Consider the following 18,135-nt stretch of genomic DNA (forward strand, 5'->3'; position numbering starts at 1 on the left):
GAAGCATCTGGAACACAGAAGAAATACCACCATGCTGGGAGACGGGCCTCATTGTAAAGCTTCCGAAAAAAGGAGACACGATGGACTGGAGAGGCAAGTTGAACACCGGATCATCCTCTGAACCTATCACTCTTGAAGGTAAACAGATTGGAGAAGTGCAAGAGTTCATCTACCTCGTTAGCAAGATCACTTCAGATGCGAACTCGGAAACAGATGTACTAGCCCATATTGCCAAGGCTAGGGGTGCTTTTACATCGCTTAGGAGCATCTGGAAGTCCGCCAAGATCAGCACCAACATCAAATTAAGGATTTTCAAGAGCAATGTCACAAGGGTCCTTCTATATGGTGCAGAATCTTGGAAAGCTTACCACTAACTTTACCAACAGAATGAATCTCTTCCAGACCAGATGTCTCAGAAGAATCTTTCGTATCCTCTGGCCAAGAACCATCAGCAATGAAGAGCTCTATAGACAAACCAATATACAGCCTCTTTCCCTTGTTGTAAAAGAAAGGAGATGGATAGGTCATGTCTTAAGAATACAACCAGATTCCATCGCAAGGGTTACAATGAGATGGACTCCAGCAGGAAGAAGAAAGAGAGGAAAATCAAGAGTGACATGGCGTCGTACAACAGAAAAAGAAATGTAGGAACAGGGATGGAGCAGATGGCCATCATTTTGCGATTGTCCGGTAACGTCATTTGATTCATGTTAACGAATATTTGGTAAAATTACTTTCAGAAACAAATATCCCTTACCAAGGTAAAACTGATGTAAAACGAAGGGGGTCTGAGACTTGTAAGTTACATGTATGTACCTAGCTATACCATTTAAATTTACAAAATACAAATGTATAGAATAAATAAATTAAAATATGATAGACTTATCACTTTATACATGCATGATATGCACTACATATTGGACGCCGTTTTTACATTTATTCTTCTATAAAGATATCTCATAAATTTTATAAGATATCTTATAAAAGTTATAAGATGTCTTTTAAAGTTTATGATATATCTTATATCCTTTATAAGATATCTTATAAAATATATGAGATGTCTTATATTTTTTCGGTATGAGATATCTTTTAAAATATATGATATCTGTTTTATAAGATATCTCATAAACTTTATAAGATATCTTATATATTCTATTAGATATCTCATAAATGAATTTTATCAGATATCTCAAAAACTTTATAAGATATCTTGTATATTCCATAAGATATCTCATAAACTTTATAGGATATCTTGTTTAATATACAAGATATCTTATAAAGTTTATGAGATATCCTATGAAATATACGAGATATCTTATACATGTATATTTTATTAGATATATTATAAACTGTATATCATATTAGATATCTTATAAAATGTATAAGAAATCTTATAAACTCTCTTCTATAAGAGTTATCTTATAAAGTTTATAAGATATCTTATAAATATTCATTTATGAGATATCGTATAAAACATATAAGATATCTGGCATGCTTTATAGGATATCTTATAATAATGAATTTATAAGATTTCTTCTATTCTTAATAAGATATCTCATAAACTTTATAAGACATCTTGTTTATATATGAGATGTCTTATAAACTTTATGATATATTTTATATAGTTTATGAAATATTTTATATATTTTATGAGATATCTTATAAACTGTAAATTGTATGAGATATCTTTTAGAATTTATTAGATATCTTGTTGAAAATAGAAGATATCTCATAAATTACATAAGATATATATATATATATATATATATATATATATATATATATATATGAGAAATAAATATAGATATGGCGTGCATTATTAACAAGATGTATAATCTATACATTTATATCATGTGTAAATTAATTTTCTTTCAAGAGTTTTCACATCTTGTGAACAACGACTTTATTAAGGCTGATCAATATCATATTATATGCTATAAAGGTACAAGTATTATCATTTAACGTCGGGCTCGGTATTCAAATATAATCATGGAGACGAAGGAAGCTCGGGTGCTTATAATAACGATTATAGCTAAGATCTTGTGTCTTGCCGTGCTTGTTCACGCTGATACAGACGATGAGATTGCATATCAGACGGGAGGTACTGAAACAACAAAATTCGGGCAAGCAAAGTCTGTCAGGTTTGTTGTTGTTATTATTTTTTTTAATTCAAGTCTAAACAGTCTCAAACTTCAAAGCCACGTCGACATAGTAAAATGGTACAGATACACACAATAAACTTCAGGTGCGATGATGTTCAACTTCCAGACTCGGACAGAAACTACGTTACATCTGACCATATGCGGAAACTAGACTCAGTGTTAGCATTGCGTCTTCTCTATCAAAACTTTGAGTTTGCTTACACGTCTATTTGTAATCTAGGTATTGAAATAGCTTAATCTGAAAGCAAAAAATATTAGTAAGAAACATTCTACATTCCAAAAAGTATCATCGTACCAAAAATGGAATTTTTAGTCATTGTCTCTAAGTTCTGCGGTGTATAAAAAATACTCACAAACAAAAAGAAGCATGAAAAGAAAGGTATAAAAACATGTCTCCTGGTCATATCCAAATGAATACGACACATGATTTTCACTTCTAATGCACTTGATGAAGGAATGTTACACTCTAAATTGTAAGATTGCACTATCATTAGGGGCAACGATTTGGGATGTACTATAGTACACCCCAAATTGTCATCCGTCCTAAATTGTCGCCCACCAATATTTTATTGACATTTTTAGGATATATTACACAGAAGTTATTTTATGGTACCCCCTCTTATATGCGGGAAGTGGGTACATAGGTTTCACTTGGTCTGTTTGTCTGTCCGCACTCATATCTCTGGTGTTTGTCGACCTATTCAAGCTATTGGGCTGAAATTTTGTATGTAGATTACAAGTGACCCTCTGACATGCCTCCCTAAATATGAGAATTCTGGAATGAGAGTTTAAAGTGCCACGAGCTGTGCACAATTTTCAGCAACTCTGCAATATCTCTGGTGTTTGTGAACCGATATGTGGGTTACATATGTTCCTGGCATGTGCTTCCTGTAACATGAAATCTCTTGATCGGGAGCTCAAAACGCCAAGAGCTGTCATAGTGAACTATTTTCGACTGTCACTCCGGTGTTTGTGAATCGATTGAGCTGAAATTTTGTATTTAGGTTATATGGGACTAAACACATAGGTTTCATTTGATATATATATATATATATATATATAGAGAGAGAGAGAGAGAGAGAGAGCTCAACAAACAAAATATTGAAAAACAGGGTTGGCAAAAAAGTGGTCAATATGAGTATTGACCGGGCCGGTGGTCAATACTGGTTAAAACCGGTCAATACTGGTTGATTGAAAATTGTTTGGTCATTATAGTCTGTGGTGTTGGTTATTTTAAATGTTTCAGTGGCCATTATGGTAAATACTGTAATTCATAACATGCACTATCAGTTTATAATATACTTGCAAGTCATAATATTAAATAAATAATGTAAATGACTCAATTAAATAGAGGAAGATATAAAAGTTTAATGTAAAAATTAAAAACTGTTTCGTGGCCGTATTACTTTGGCACTGACAATAGCATTGCAGTCTTTACATCTTGCTGTGTTCTTGTTGTTGTCCTCAACAATATCATAGAAATTCCAAAATGTTTTGTTGAAGCCATAGATAGTATGATGGGGGAAGTGTTTTCTATTTCTGTTCAAATTCTTTAGTTTATCAAGAACTACCTATTGTTTCAAATCTTCATTTAACTGTTAAATAAACATTTTAGAGGGTGTGCTGGTGATGTTTTCATAAACAATAACATGTACACTGGTCCTCTCAGGTCCCAGAGTATGCTAATTAGCAACTGTCAACTCTGTTTCCTGTGCTCAGGTACATCTCCTGCTCTGTACATTGCAACACATTGTTTATCTACAGCATCAGTCACCCAATTCATATTAAATCACTGTATTTATTTAATGTCCTGTTATTCTTAATCTGTCCAGGTACATGTATAAAAAGATCCTATTGTCTAGTTATGCTATATGTGACCCTCTTTTATAGTTCTGAAGATATTATGGTCACAGTTTCAGCAAACCAAATATATTAAACTTATGAAATTACATCTAATTATATAATGAAAATTATTGATAACCAATTGATCCATATATCATAATGAAAGGCTTAATTTATCTTTGCAAAAAATATACAAACATAGGAAAATGGACAGTTTAAATCTCAATTGACCAGTATTGACCACTTAGGGAGTATTGACCAGGACAGTTAAAACCGCTGGTTAAAACCGGGGGCAGTTTTAACCGCCCAACCCTGTTGAAAAATAAAGAGGAAGGATGGATGTTTCTCATTGACAAGGTTTTCACGAGTGTCCAAATGGCGGCTAACAGGCGTAATCTAATATAATCTGAGGTCACTAACAAAGCGGTGCACAAGACCTAACACCCCATGATCAGCAGAATGACCCTACAACAAAAGGCAAAATGATTCATTGTCGGACACATCTCCCTCCCTCTCTCTCACTCTGGAGGACTGAACAAAAAAAAAATCATATAGACAACAATGACACTACCACCATCAACAACAAATACAAATCTTTCAATAGTAACAAAACCACTACCAACCAAAACAACAACAAATACTGTGATAATAATAAATCTTTTTAAAAAACTATACAACAGAACAAGTAGAGGTTGAAATAGAAGATTAAAATATCTTGCTAATAGGGTCCAGAGAACCTCTTGCAGTCATACCTGGACCACAGAAGAAGAATGAGGAGGAGAGGAGTTAACAAGCAGGAGCAGTTTGTATGGAAACAATGTTTCCAAATAGTTGCAGCAAGGGATGGAACAGTTTGGGATGTGAGGTTATGCACAAATCGTCACCAGCGACTATTTAATAAGACGGGCGACAATTTGGGGTATTATATAAGAAACCCGAAATTGTTACCCATCCCAAATCGTTGCCGGCGACGATTTAGGATGGGCGATGATTTGGAGTATAACAAGGAGCAATCATTACCTACATTAAACACCTTAAGTTTGAGCAATGTTGGGATCAAGAATCAAGTTTGTGACCTGCTTGCAAAGTAAATGCCTTAACCACAGTGTATTATGTTTGCAGTGTTCACCTATTTTTTGTATCAGCTGCCTATGTCTAGTTTATATCTTGCTGACTCGGAGCAGACATAGAAACCAATTTCAAAGTTTGGTTAAGATTTGCTTTCTGCTGTCTTGTATCTGGTTGGGAGTATGTTGTTAATTTAAAAGAAATATTGTATCTAAAACAAAATGTACATTTGTAATTCTGACTTTTCTCTTTAAAAGGTATCTACTATATGATGTCAACCCAGGTGAGGGTTTCAACCTGCGACGTGATGTGTACATGAGGGTGACAACCCTCGTCCAAGAACTTAACAAAGAAGAGCCCTGGGTGCTGGTCCTGCCACCCTGGGGCAGGCTGTACCACTGGAAATCCCCCGATCTGGAACAGATTAAGATTCCCTGGTCAACGTTCTTTGATCTTCCCAGTCTACGGCAGCATGTTCCTGTTATAGAGTTTGAAGAATACCTCAAGTGTATGATCCTTTTCTGTACACACAACCACATTAGTTAGAAAAAAATGTACCATGTACACCATAACTAAAAGTTAGAATTTAGTTTTTACAGAAGTTGACATTTACATGTATATCATATGGTAAATGAAACTGAAATAGTGTAGTAAAAAAAATTTTAAGTCTGAAATAGCTCATTACTTCTGTAAATCTAATTACTGTTGATTCTGTAAAACATTATGTTTGTTGTTCCCTATTGCTAGTGAGGGGAGAACCCGTGATTGATGAGGTGTACTATCTACAGAGCTTTAAAGGTGGCTGGACAAAGTGGGAGGAAAAGATGAACATTACCGAGTGTAATGACAGGACGGGATACGTTCAGGCAAGTTCTCTGGGGGAAATCCTCCATAATATTCATTGCAATGAATATTTACTTAATCATCTGCTCTGGCTGTCAGAATTACCTGTGAAGAAATATCGAGCTCTGAATGATGTAACACCAATCTGTGTTAGAATATGTGATAGGACTACTGTACAAGTAGAAATGTTAGAGAGAATTTAATTTCGGCATTATTAGCGACAGCGTTGAGGTCATGAAAATTGAATATTGCTAATATTTATTCCATATCGGAGATAAAAGTCTATCTTTTTTGGAAATATTAAGTCGCTAAAATTAGCTTTTGCTAAATATGTATACCCACAATTTATGGACAAATTGATGAATTTGTGTCTCGCTATAAATACCACTTATACTGTATGTATTAGTACCTTTGCATATTTAAATTTTTTGTGAAAAATAGCCATTTCATGTCATGATTCTAAAAAAAATAGTGGGAAAACATCACAATCTTGAATCTAGGTCATATTGGTTAAATCAAAAGTAGCAACGGAGTTGCATTGCTCGTCTTACACAAACACTCTGAAATCTTGGTGAACAATAGAGCTGTTATTGTATATAGTTCTTTAAACATGAATTTCATATTTTGATGTCATATAGCAATTGTGAAGTCAGATTACAACACCCATTTTTGTGTGCTTCGAGAAATTTTATGCATATCCACCGTCTTTTCCCAGCTGTATAAATAAGAAGTGTTGCCTCTCAAAATTAATTCTAATACAACTGCTATGTAATCTGCATTTTTTATTGATAAATGCTGTGAGGTTTTGGGTAGTTAAAGGAGTGGTGTCAAAATGTCAAAGAATGCAATCATGGCATTGAAGTAGAATGGTGCTAAAAATACTAAACATACATGTATAATGTCCAAAGAAAACTGTTGATGATGTATTGCAACAAAAAAGCCTCGGAGAAATAAGTGATAGAAATGAAGCAAAATATTTATAGTTGCATTAGAATGAGAATAACTAACCTATACCTTGAGATATAGGGTTTTTATGCTTGTTTAACTGTCACAAATATCAGTTTTCCTGGCTCTGTCATTGTGTTACTATTAAAAGCAATAAAGGCATTGTAGTACAGAGAAGATCTTATGCTAAAATTCATGCAATATCGGCCAACGAACCGGGCTGTATCAGTCAAAAGGCAATGGGTCAACGGCCCGAGGGTTGACATTAGGCGGAGGACTGATATGAGTTTTAACATGCAGTGTTCTTTTTATCATATGCGTTAGATAAATTGTTTACATACAAAATCTAGGGTTAGGGTGTCACTTTCCATGTTCTCCTTTGATTGAATCAATTCTACTACTTAAAAATTTTCATCACCCTTAACTCTGGATCCACACCTCCATAATGTTTGTTGTCACCTGGTAAGAAGTGAATAAATCCAGATGTTATAAGCAAATATGTAATTTCCGGATTGGTATGCATTTTTGCATGCCGGTTTGATATGTGAAGCGAGTTTTTGGAACAGTAGTTAATATCAACCATTTTGATGTCATCAGTATCGCACAGTGCAGAATCCGTAAAATTATTACTAAGTATATGATAAAAATAGATAAATAATTATAGTAGGAAATAATGTCCATACAGATAGATCCGTTTCCCTGATCAAGATTTTGGGCTCACGGTGGGTATGACCGGTTGGGAAGGGATGCTTACTCCTTCTAGGCACCTGATCCCGCATCTGGTATATCCAGGGGTCCGTATTTGCCCAACTATCTATTTTGTATTGCTTATAGAGGTTATGAGATTGATGACTGTTCGTTATCTTCACCTTTGACAGGAAACATTTCTACATGAACATGTTCTATCTCTATGCACAGGATGAAGAAGGCAGTTGGCACCACTGGTTCTTTGGATATGAAGAAGTGTATGCTAAGAAATTTGCCTGCTTATCATACATGGGACATGCCACATTTATAAAGCCATTCTTGTTGAAGAACACTACAGGAAGGTACTGTACAATTGATTTATTGTTAGTTATGTCAAAGATGAGATAAAAACTGTTCTACATTTATTGGCATTGATAGTGAAACATTATAGTGATTAATGATTGGGGGGGGGGGGGTAATACACCATTCTCAGAAAATACCTTCAATTCCCTAGTGAGCATGTTCAATGGAGAATTTCCCTTCTTTTTTGTTTTTGGACATTGGACTGGCAAGAGTTTTTAACCATTACATTTTTGGTTTGATATAGCCGAAATAATGATTCTGGAGAGAGGTACCCAGGTGTAACTGCAGTAAGGGGGTTAGTGCTGCAGTAAAGGGGTGTAACTGCAGTAAGGGGGTTAGTGCTGCAGTAAAGGGGTGTAACTGCAGTAAGGGGGTTAGTGCTGCAGTAAAGGGGTGTAACTGCAGTAAGGGGGTTAGTGCTGCAGTAAAGGGGTGTAACTGCAGTAAGGAAACTATCACTGATGTGAGTCTCACTGGTATCCCTTAGAAATATGGGTATATGCTAACATCTGGGGAACACTGCATTATTTCTTCTAGAAATAGTTTAATACTTTTATTCAAGAACACCCTACAAGAAATTGATGAGGTGTTTGATATACTAGTGAACATTGCTTTACCCATTACCGCTGAATACTAAACTCTCCAAGTCATAGCCTTGTCTTGATTAGTTAGAGTTACCTCTCTTTGCCCCACTTACACCATCTCGCTAATGTTTTAGGTGTGTAATGCTCCCCCGGGCTGAAACCCTTATACACGATCACTTTGGGGACACTGGCTATTGGAGAGTGAGTACCGGGTATTTTCTGTTACGTTTATCGAGGATTTGTAAAGGCTTTTTTTTACATTTTCTGTTACATTTATTAAGGATCTGTAAAGGCTTCTTCTACACTGAGGATTCACTTCTTCCTTATCGATTTCCTGCTACAGCATGTATGCATGTCTTGGTACTGTTAAAAAAAATGATCTACTTGCACAGCTGATCCTATTACTATTAATTAAATAAAGGGATTAATAAAGGGATTATTTTCAAATACATGCACATCTCATCCAGTTGTTTAAACGAATTTGTCAGTTCTCGCCTCATAAACAATTTACATCATGGTATTCTGATGAACAATGTCAAATTTAAAACATTTAGCCATGTAATATAAAGAGAATTTATGGGGGGAAAACCCTGTTATGATATATACAAGCAACTTGTGTGGTTTTGTTTAGTTTTTGTAACATTTAGACTTGAGTAAGTGCCAGCTTACATAATTCATAAAATGAATAAATGTTTGATAGCATTGAGAAGATGTGCCAGTAAGAAGATTTCTCTTTGTTAATCAGTGCTATTTACATAGAGAGAGCAGAGAAACTGACTCATGGCATGTTTGGAGAACATAGTCCACAGTACTGGAGAGTAAGTGGGCGTGTCCTTGTGGGCGTGTCCCCGTGTGAATCCACTGATGTCTTATATACCTGCACACTGAGCACTTCTGTGGTGATCTGGAGACTCCCTTTTCTTCCTTTTATTTGAGTTAACCTTGAAAGCACAGCAGTGGCTATTAGTGTGTTGCACTCTTACTTGTTGGCCTAAGTATTTTTATGTCAGCTAAGTGTCCTATTGCTAGTTGTTTTTTGTCCGTTACCGTCCGTCGTGCATTGGTCATAAACTTTTAAACATTTTCAGCTCCTTCTTTGGAACAGTTAAATTTCAATATACAGCATATGTGAAATTAGGACCCTTTGGGTTCAGGATTCAGGTACCAGGGTGGGGGGCTAGATTGGTCATATACAATATGTATTGAAAAGCAATAGAAAATTTTCATTACTGGGCATCAAGCACACAAACTGTATGATTTATAATGAGCAATGTAAAATTATGACCCCCTGGGTCCAGGGTTCAGGTCTCAGGGTGGGGCTCAGTTGATCATATGCTGAAGTGGGCACACTGTGTGATTACCTATAATGAGTGATGAGCTCTCTGAAGACTGTCAAACTCCACTTCCTCTCTTAGAACTCAAACAGAAAATTGTAATTTGCTGTGATGTGATAAAACTTACTCGCCTATAAAAGAATTTTAGATTATCAATTGCGTATGATAGTTCTGCCCATGTACGAGGGTTGTCCCCAAAAAATCGTAGACAGTGTTAATAATTTTCGAAATACGCATCAAAAAGATTTTTTACATGAGAAAACGTTTTACTTATTCTAAACAAAAATATAAAATTTGAAATAAGTAATAAAAGAGATGAATGAGATGTTACTGAATAAAAAGGTATCCATCTGCATTGTTGGTGCATGTACAAAAATAAGTAGATATTTTCTTTGTACCACTCATTTAGATGAAAGCAAGTAGTTTCATGTTACATATATCACATCAAAATTTATATCAATGGAATCAGTTATGCTTTTCATGTAATATATACTGGTTTTACAACCGCAGGACGTCATAAACAGCAGAGAAGTGATGTCATTTATAAACATACCTGTAATGGCGCGATATGACGATGTCATCAGCATTCTTGGTGCACGAAAAATCATAAAAATTGTTGGACCCCCACTCAAAGAAAACATGAGATGGAAAACACATTAGATCACCAGAATGTTAGCGGGGCACTAGTGTTTAAATGGCACAAGATATTTGTGAAAGGAATGACATAAGAACCAAAAATGGAAAGGCCAACCAAAAAAAATGAAAACTGCGAAATCCTGAAGGTAAATAACGTCATGTAATGGATGAAGATGAAGTTCGTGCGCCGACAGCTATTAACATGTTTTTTTTATTTGCGTTCTACGTCATTATAAAAAAAATATTGTTATGAAACTTTGTACACAAAACTCCAAAATGATGCTTTTAAATGACAAAAGAAAATCAATATTTTTTTTCTAATGACTTTTTGGGACAACCCTCGTATGTATCATCTTGTACAAAGTATAAAAATGAAGAAGTATAAAAAGAACACAGATAACACCATGGTTTCTAAAGACAGAAATATGAACATACTCAGGTGGCCGTTATGGCCCAAGGGCCTCTTGTTTTAAAGTTTCTATGTTTGACCTTGTTATCCGACAGGTTCTCGATTTCCATTCAATTTTCCTTTCTTCCCGTTGTTATGATAAAGTATGTATCATTTTGAAACATACTTTGAGCATTAAACACCTATTAGTTCAAGGCACACAAGTGTTTTGTTGAGTAGTTTATGACTGATCTTTTATTTGTGGAAACAAACACCACACTTCATACATGTAAACACTAAAACAAAGATGTCTCATTTCTGAAAATGTGTAAAACAGAAATACTGTACTTAACTGCAGGCCAGAAGAAGCATGGTTTTTGCCAAACATTTGAGAGATATTGGTGACAAATTCCGGCGGGAATTTCTGGATTCTACAGACGAAGAGGACGGAACAGTCCTAAAAGATTGGACAGATATGCAGGTCAGTGACCTACATAATATTAATAAACTTGGGTGTTCAGCTTTCTTGTGTTGATGTGTTATCCATTATTTTATGTTTGTCATGCTAACGTGTATTGTTTCAAGTAAAATTATACATGCAGTTACGTTATATTGAGTAATGAAATATTGAAAATGAGAAATTAATTTCTATATTGAATTAACTTTTTTTTTAATGGAACTTGAAGCATAAGAAAAAGGGTAATTTGTACAAAAAATTCTTGGAAACCATATTTTTAACAATGGCCTTTCCTATTTTAGAGAAAGCATGGGGAGGCACTGGGTGGCCCCTATGTTGGAATACACTTACGTAGGATGGATTACCTCTATGCCAGGGAAGGCAATCTCCCCTCCCTAAAGGGGGCTGCCAAGCAAGTGAAGAAAATCCTCCAAAAGTATGCCCTAGAAAAGGTCTTTGTAGCAACAGATGCACCAAGTGAAGGTAGGCTATTGTGTGTTGAAGTACATACATTCATATTTTGTTAATGCGTCATGACTTGCACTAAATATTCTAAAAATTCAATTCTTGATTATAAGGTGATTTACTTTATATTGGGGAAGATTTCTTCTCGTGATTATAATTTTGCCAAGGCACACTGAAACATGTTTCGGTATCCATTTAAATTCACCCTTAAAATTTTACATTTACTACCTAAAATTAGGATAATGATTAAATCTAGAATTTGAATTTCATTATAGGATGAGGGTGAAAATAAAATGTGGACTAATATTTCCTCGTTTACAGAACATTAAAACATGCTTATAATGAACTTGCTTATAGCAAGCGCAGGCTCGTACTGCGAGCTCTAATGACTAGAGCGCGGGAAATAATCCGAGCTAAATCTCAACCTCTAACAAGAATTTTTTTGACGCCAATCCCAGAAGTCCCTCGTACAAAATGGCGGATGGTTCGATTCGTAAAATAATAATTAAAAAAATCTTTGAAGTATTACAAACCTTATTTATTTGAAAGGAAAGGATGACAATCATATTTTTCCCCCTTTCTTTTTCTTTTTCAAATATTGTCTAAAGAAATGTAAACAGTGACTACCAGGCTACGTCACAACACGCTCGTTGCATTTCCCGCTAAACTGGTTCCTACATTGGCGAGAAGAGCAAGACAGTAATCCTACGTATTGACAGTGAACCAGATCAGTTTTCCTTGTTTTCAATATAAATTTTTTGAAAATGTATTCAGATATGCTGCGCTCGCCCCAACGGTCACACCGTAATCATATTAACAGATTGATACTTATTGCAAAGTGATATTTATTTCCCTATGAAAGGTAAATAACAAAAAAAAATTATTGGATAATAATGAAGTTTTAATAGTTATATCAAACGGTTTTTGGCTGGCCCTGGAGGTTGGCTATAGACATGTTTTGCTGTATTTATATTTTCTGTTTGTAGGTATAAATCAAATCTTGTCTCCCTTTCAGAGTTTGAAGAGTTCAAAAGCTATTTTAAGAAATCAAAGGTTTACCGATTTATTCCTTCAAAAGAAATCAAAGAGAAATATAAAGATGGAGGTGTAGCTATCATTGACCAATGGATAGCAGCACACAGCAGGTTCGTACAATAGCATCCAAATGATTGGTCAAAACACCTTATGGTGTCCTTACAAATTCATATTCTTTATTAAGTAATGGTTACTGCCCATGTGTAAAACAAATAAAAATGATGGTAATGGCATGACATTATAGCAATAATGTTACATATTTATGACAATAGTGATATTGTATTTATATTTGTGTCTGTAAATGGCAATTATGGTGAATAATACTTATATATACATACACATATCCAAGTTACTGTTCTTATTCATAATTAACAGAATTAAAATGCTCATACATGTACAAACATAGACTCACACACACAGCTGTGAAGGAGAAACTTCAAACTTACTGTGCGACTACATATGCCAGAAGTGGTGTTAATCAAATGTGGATTCTAAAAAATTCTAAAGAACTTTTAGTAAACTTGAAATCACAGAATTTTTCCCAAATCAATAGCATTAAAACCTATGACTTTTCAACACTATACACGACCATTCCTCACGATAAATTAAAGACTAGACGTTTTGACATCATAGACAGTTGCTTCTTCAACAAAAACGGAAATATTCATATCTAGTGATCAGTCATTCAAAAACTTACTTTGTTAAACACCACTGATTCCACGCACAAGTACTCTGAAGTTGAAATAAAAAATATGCTAGAGTTCCTCATAATAATAATAATAATAATAAGACCTTTATTTAACCAGGATTACATATTTAGCGATAACGCTAGTTTTCAATATGGTCCTGCATATAACATACATACAGACAGATATTAGTAAAATAAACACAGATTAAAAGAAGTAGAATACATATAAACTTAAGAAATAATTATGAATGTAAGATAAATAGAATACAAAATGAAGCTTAAAAAGTATGGTGATAATCTCTAAGATAATTTCTCTTAAAACACGCAACACTCGTTGAGTTTCTTATGTTTTGACTCAAGGCATTCCACACTGTGCTTCCCTGAAATGCTGAAAGATCTTCTATAATATTCTGTTTTTGCCCTGGGTATATACAAAATATTTGAATAAGAATTTCTAGTTTGCCTCTGACTGACTTCTGATACATATTTAAAAACATTTAAATAATCTGGCATTAAACCATGTAAAACTTTATACACTAAAATGACTTTTCTATAGACAAAGTAATCTGATAGAGGCAACCAGTTAAGTTCTGTAAACATGACATTAGATGGTGTTTCAAAATTTCTGATGTTAAGAATTACCCTTGCAGCTCGTTTTTGCAATATAAAAAGCTTATTCACATTTTCAGCATTTCTTGGATTGCTCCATATAGTACAACAATATGTAAAATGTGGAAAAATCATAGTATTAAAAATCTTCAGCAGCGCATCGTTTGACATAAAATATCTTATTCTTCTTAAAATGCCAATTCTCTTGGAAATCTTGTTCATAAGTGATTCTATATGATTTTTCCAGGACAAAGTTTCATCAATAATAATACCAAGTAATTTTGACTCCTGAACACATTCTATGACATGGTTATTTATCACTAAATTTAATTTTCGATACTTTGATAATTTTTGTGCCGATCCAATAAGCATACATTGAGTTTTAGACAGGTTCAAGCTTAATTTATTTTCCTTAATCCACATTATACTGCGCTGAAGATCTTCATACATCTTTGACTCAATATTTTCCACTGACTTATCTGTTACATCTTGTGAAGTATCATCTGCATACATATTTACATGAGAATGTTTCAGTGCTTGTGGATAGTCATTAATATACAGGATAAAAAAACAATGGGCCTAAAATAGAGCCTTGCGGAACTCCAATGGTTACATTTCTTTCCTCCGATAAATTGCCTTTCCAAATAACTCTCTGTGTACGATTTGTTAGATATGATTTAAACCATTCAAAAGTATCATTGCATATGCCAAATGACTTGAGTTTGTGTAATAAAACCTTGTGATTTATAGTGTCAAATGCTTTCCGTAAGTCTATAAAAACTACACCAGTAAGTTTACCTTCATCAATATTTTTAAGCCATCTATCTACTAGAGAAATAAGAGTACTTTCACATGAGTGTTTTGGCCTAAAACCAGACTGACAATCTGTAATTAGAGAATTTACTGACAAATACTCATAAAATGAATTAAAAACATGCCTTTCTAAAATTTTGCTCACACAAGGTAAAATGGATACAGGCCGATAATTATTAACTAGACATTCATCCCCTGATTTAAAAAGTGGTACAACCCGTGCCTTTTTCCAGTCATCTGCACAAGTACATGAAGATATAGAATAGTTGAAAATATATGCAAGAATATCACATACACTGTTTGATGAAAGTTTTAGAAGTTTGACAGAGATACCATCCAAACCTGTTGCCTTTGATGCAGACATACATTTTATCTCATTTTCAATAAATTCTGCAGTTATACCTGGTATTGTATAAGAATTTTTAGGCATTTGTTCTTCAACTGTAGGTAAAGTGTCATCAAAATGTTTTCCTAGCTCATGACCAATGTTACAAAAGTAATTATTAAAACATTTGGCAATATCCTTTGTATCTTTAAAAATTACGTTATTGTCCTTAAGAAATGTACAGTTTGTATTCGTTTTCTTAGATGGTAAGAATTGCCTAAGTTACCATTGACAATATCTTCGTGGTCTTTGGTGATCAGGTCTTCCAACAGTCTGTTGGAATTCCCATGGGCACGAATTGTGCTCCTTTGTTAGCTGACCTGTTTTTATATTCATATGAAGCAGAATTTATTCAAAAACTTCTACATGAGAAAAAAAATCTCTCGCTGTGACCTTCAATTCGACTTTTAGATATATCGATGACGTTTTGTCTATTAACAATGATAGCTTTCATTCATATGTCGATTTGATATATCCCTGTGAGCTCGAAATAAAGGACACCACAGAGTCGTCCACTTCTGCTTCATACTTAGATATTTTATTGAAAGTAGACATTAACGGCAAACTAACAACTCAACTGTATGACAAACGGGATGATTTCAGCTTCTCCATCGTCAACTTCCCACATTTATGTAGCAATATTCCATTATCACCTGCATATGGTGTTTATATATCTCAACTGATTCGATATGCAAGAGCTTGTTCTGGGTATAGTCAGTTTTTAAATCGGGGTAAGCTACTGACAAACAAGTTGATGGTACAGTGATTTCAACAGTCTCGATTGAAGTCAGCATTTCGCAAATTCTATGGTCGTTATAACGATCTAGTTCGTCAATACAACCTCGCATTGGGTCAAATGCTGTCTGACGTGTTTCATACCGATTGTTAAGCTGTTCTTGGCACACTGATTTTGACTGCGGATAACTCCGTTTACCTAATCAGGATATGGGGCTCACGGCGGGTGTGACCAGTCAACAGGGGATGCTTACTCCTCCTAGGCACCTGATCCCACCTCTGGTGTGTCCAGGGGTCCGTGTTTGCCCAACTATCTATTTTGTATTGCTTGTAGGAGTTATGAGATTGATCACTGTTCGTTATCTTCACCTTACACACATGTAGGAACTGCAAGTCTATTGGATACTTATAAATCATGCATTACTTGTCCTGTCAAAAACTGCAAATTTTCAAGGTGACCTCTCTTTGATGCCAGATTTTTTTGATTTTCACAGATATTTTATTGGAAGTTACGAGTCCACGTTTTCTTTTCGGATCCAAGAAGAACGAGAAATATTAGGATTTGATCACGAGACAACATTTAATAGATTCTGTCCAGACGATAATTCTGACTGCGAGAGACCATCACAATGGAAGATTGTGTATTAGGGTTCTTTAGATTTATTCCAGAAATCAAGCTATATGTTATTGTTTGAAATGTATATTTACAGAGTATATTTTTATTACAGGAAATGCTTTTAATAATGATAGTTTTTAATAATATTTACATGTAGGTAAATATTAGGGATGTAACCGACACTAGAACCAAATTAAATCTCATCAGTGAAACGACAAACCACTGACATTTTGGTATCATTATGAAGGACTCTATGACAGGAGAGTTTTTGTGAGTGAGGGTATTTTCTTCTGATTAGATATTGCTCATTAATGTTTGCATTGAGGCTAATGGGAACAATTAATTCTCGATTTTCATAGATAGATGTGTGGTAAAGATGACTTGATGAAAGCTCATGGTAAAGACGCATTAAGCTTCTAGGAATAAGGTTTTATGAACTTGATGAAGATTCAAAGTACAGTTCACATTGTAATACAGGGGAGATAACTCATGATAGAACATATAAGGTACCAATTGTGTATTATGAAGGTACATGTATCAAGGGTCAAATACCTTTAAAGGTCATATGATTTGAATCTCAGGAATGTCTGTGTATAATATACACATACAATTTAATCCATACTTTTGAAATCCATTATTATGGAAGAATTTGAGGTAATTTTGTTGCGAGACCTTAATTTAATTTTTTTTGTTTTGCATATTTTACTTGTATGTACAAAGGATTATTTGAAGTTAGTAAATTAATTACATGAGATATATTTTTTAATTACATGTACATGTGGTATTCCATACTTTAAAAAAGACAGCTAATATTCAACTATGCAAAACTGTCAGTGTCATGAATGTTATAGTCAGTTTGTAATTTTTGTCGCTTGGGTGTAATTGTAAATGAATGTGTGAAAGGTAAGGGGGTACATTCCAGTGGTGTACAACTAAACAGCTTACAGCTACAGGTGTGCAATCTCTGTACCTGTCGTTGTACATACATAATGTATATCTATGGATTTCACTGCCAAAACTTGTCAGCTCATGTTCTTTAGAAATTTATTATAAAAATTGTTTTCATATTTAAATTACATATACAACAAGTAAAACTGTCATGACATACATATGTATGTGGAGAAAAGGGTATATTTTACAATGTATTTATACATGGGTTGTCAAAACATAAGCCTTCTAGATCTCAATTCTACCCTCTGGTATCTAGTTTTACCAGTTCCTTGTTATATACATGTATTATGTCTTGGTTTGTTGACTGAAGATACAGGGTTCATTTAATTCATGTTCCTGTTCATTATATAAGATGTGTATTTCCTATTTGTCACTTTTTTTGGGGTCACAAATTTCTTATGATAGAACTGCCATTTAATTTGTGTAAAGAATTGTCAAGCAAATTGTCAGTGAGCTTATTTGGTTGGGTGTTATGTATTAATGCAATCAAAAACATGGAAATTAGAAATAGAATGAGTGAACTTGTTAT

General features: G+C 34.2%; 1 protein-coding gene across 1 annotated transcript; it reads left to right on the forward strand.

The window, feature by feature from the left end:
• The first annotated feature begins 1,974 nt into the window (after window positions 1-1,974).
• LOC125645425 (GDP-fucose protein O-fucosyltransferase 2-like) lies at window positions 1,975-18,132 on the forward strand. The gene is made up of 9 exons (XM_056141394.1): window positions 1,975-2,141; window positions 5,330-5,580; window positions 5,820-5,938; window positions 7,779-7,909; window positions 8,629-8,695; window positions 11,211-11,333; window positions 11,612-11,792; window positions 12,790-12,919; window positions 16,534-18,132. Exons 1-9 carry the CDS (start codon window positions 1,990-1,992, stop codon window positions 16,685-16,687), a joined length of 1,308 nt encoding a protein of 435 aa, XP_055997369.1. The 5' UTR covers window positions 1,975-1,989; the 3' UTR covers window positions 16,688-18,132.
• Window positions 18,133-18,135: the final 3 nt, after the last annotated feature.

This window comes from Ostrea edulis, chromosome 6, assembly GCF_947568905.1.
Source record: "Ostrea edulis chromosome 6, xbOstEdul1.1, whole genome shotgun sequence".
Lineage (NCBI taxonomy): Eukaryota > Metazoa > Mollusca > Bivalvia > Ostreida > Ostreidae > Ostrea > Ostrea edulis.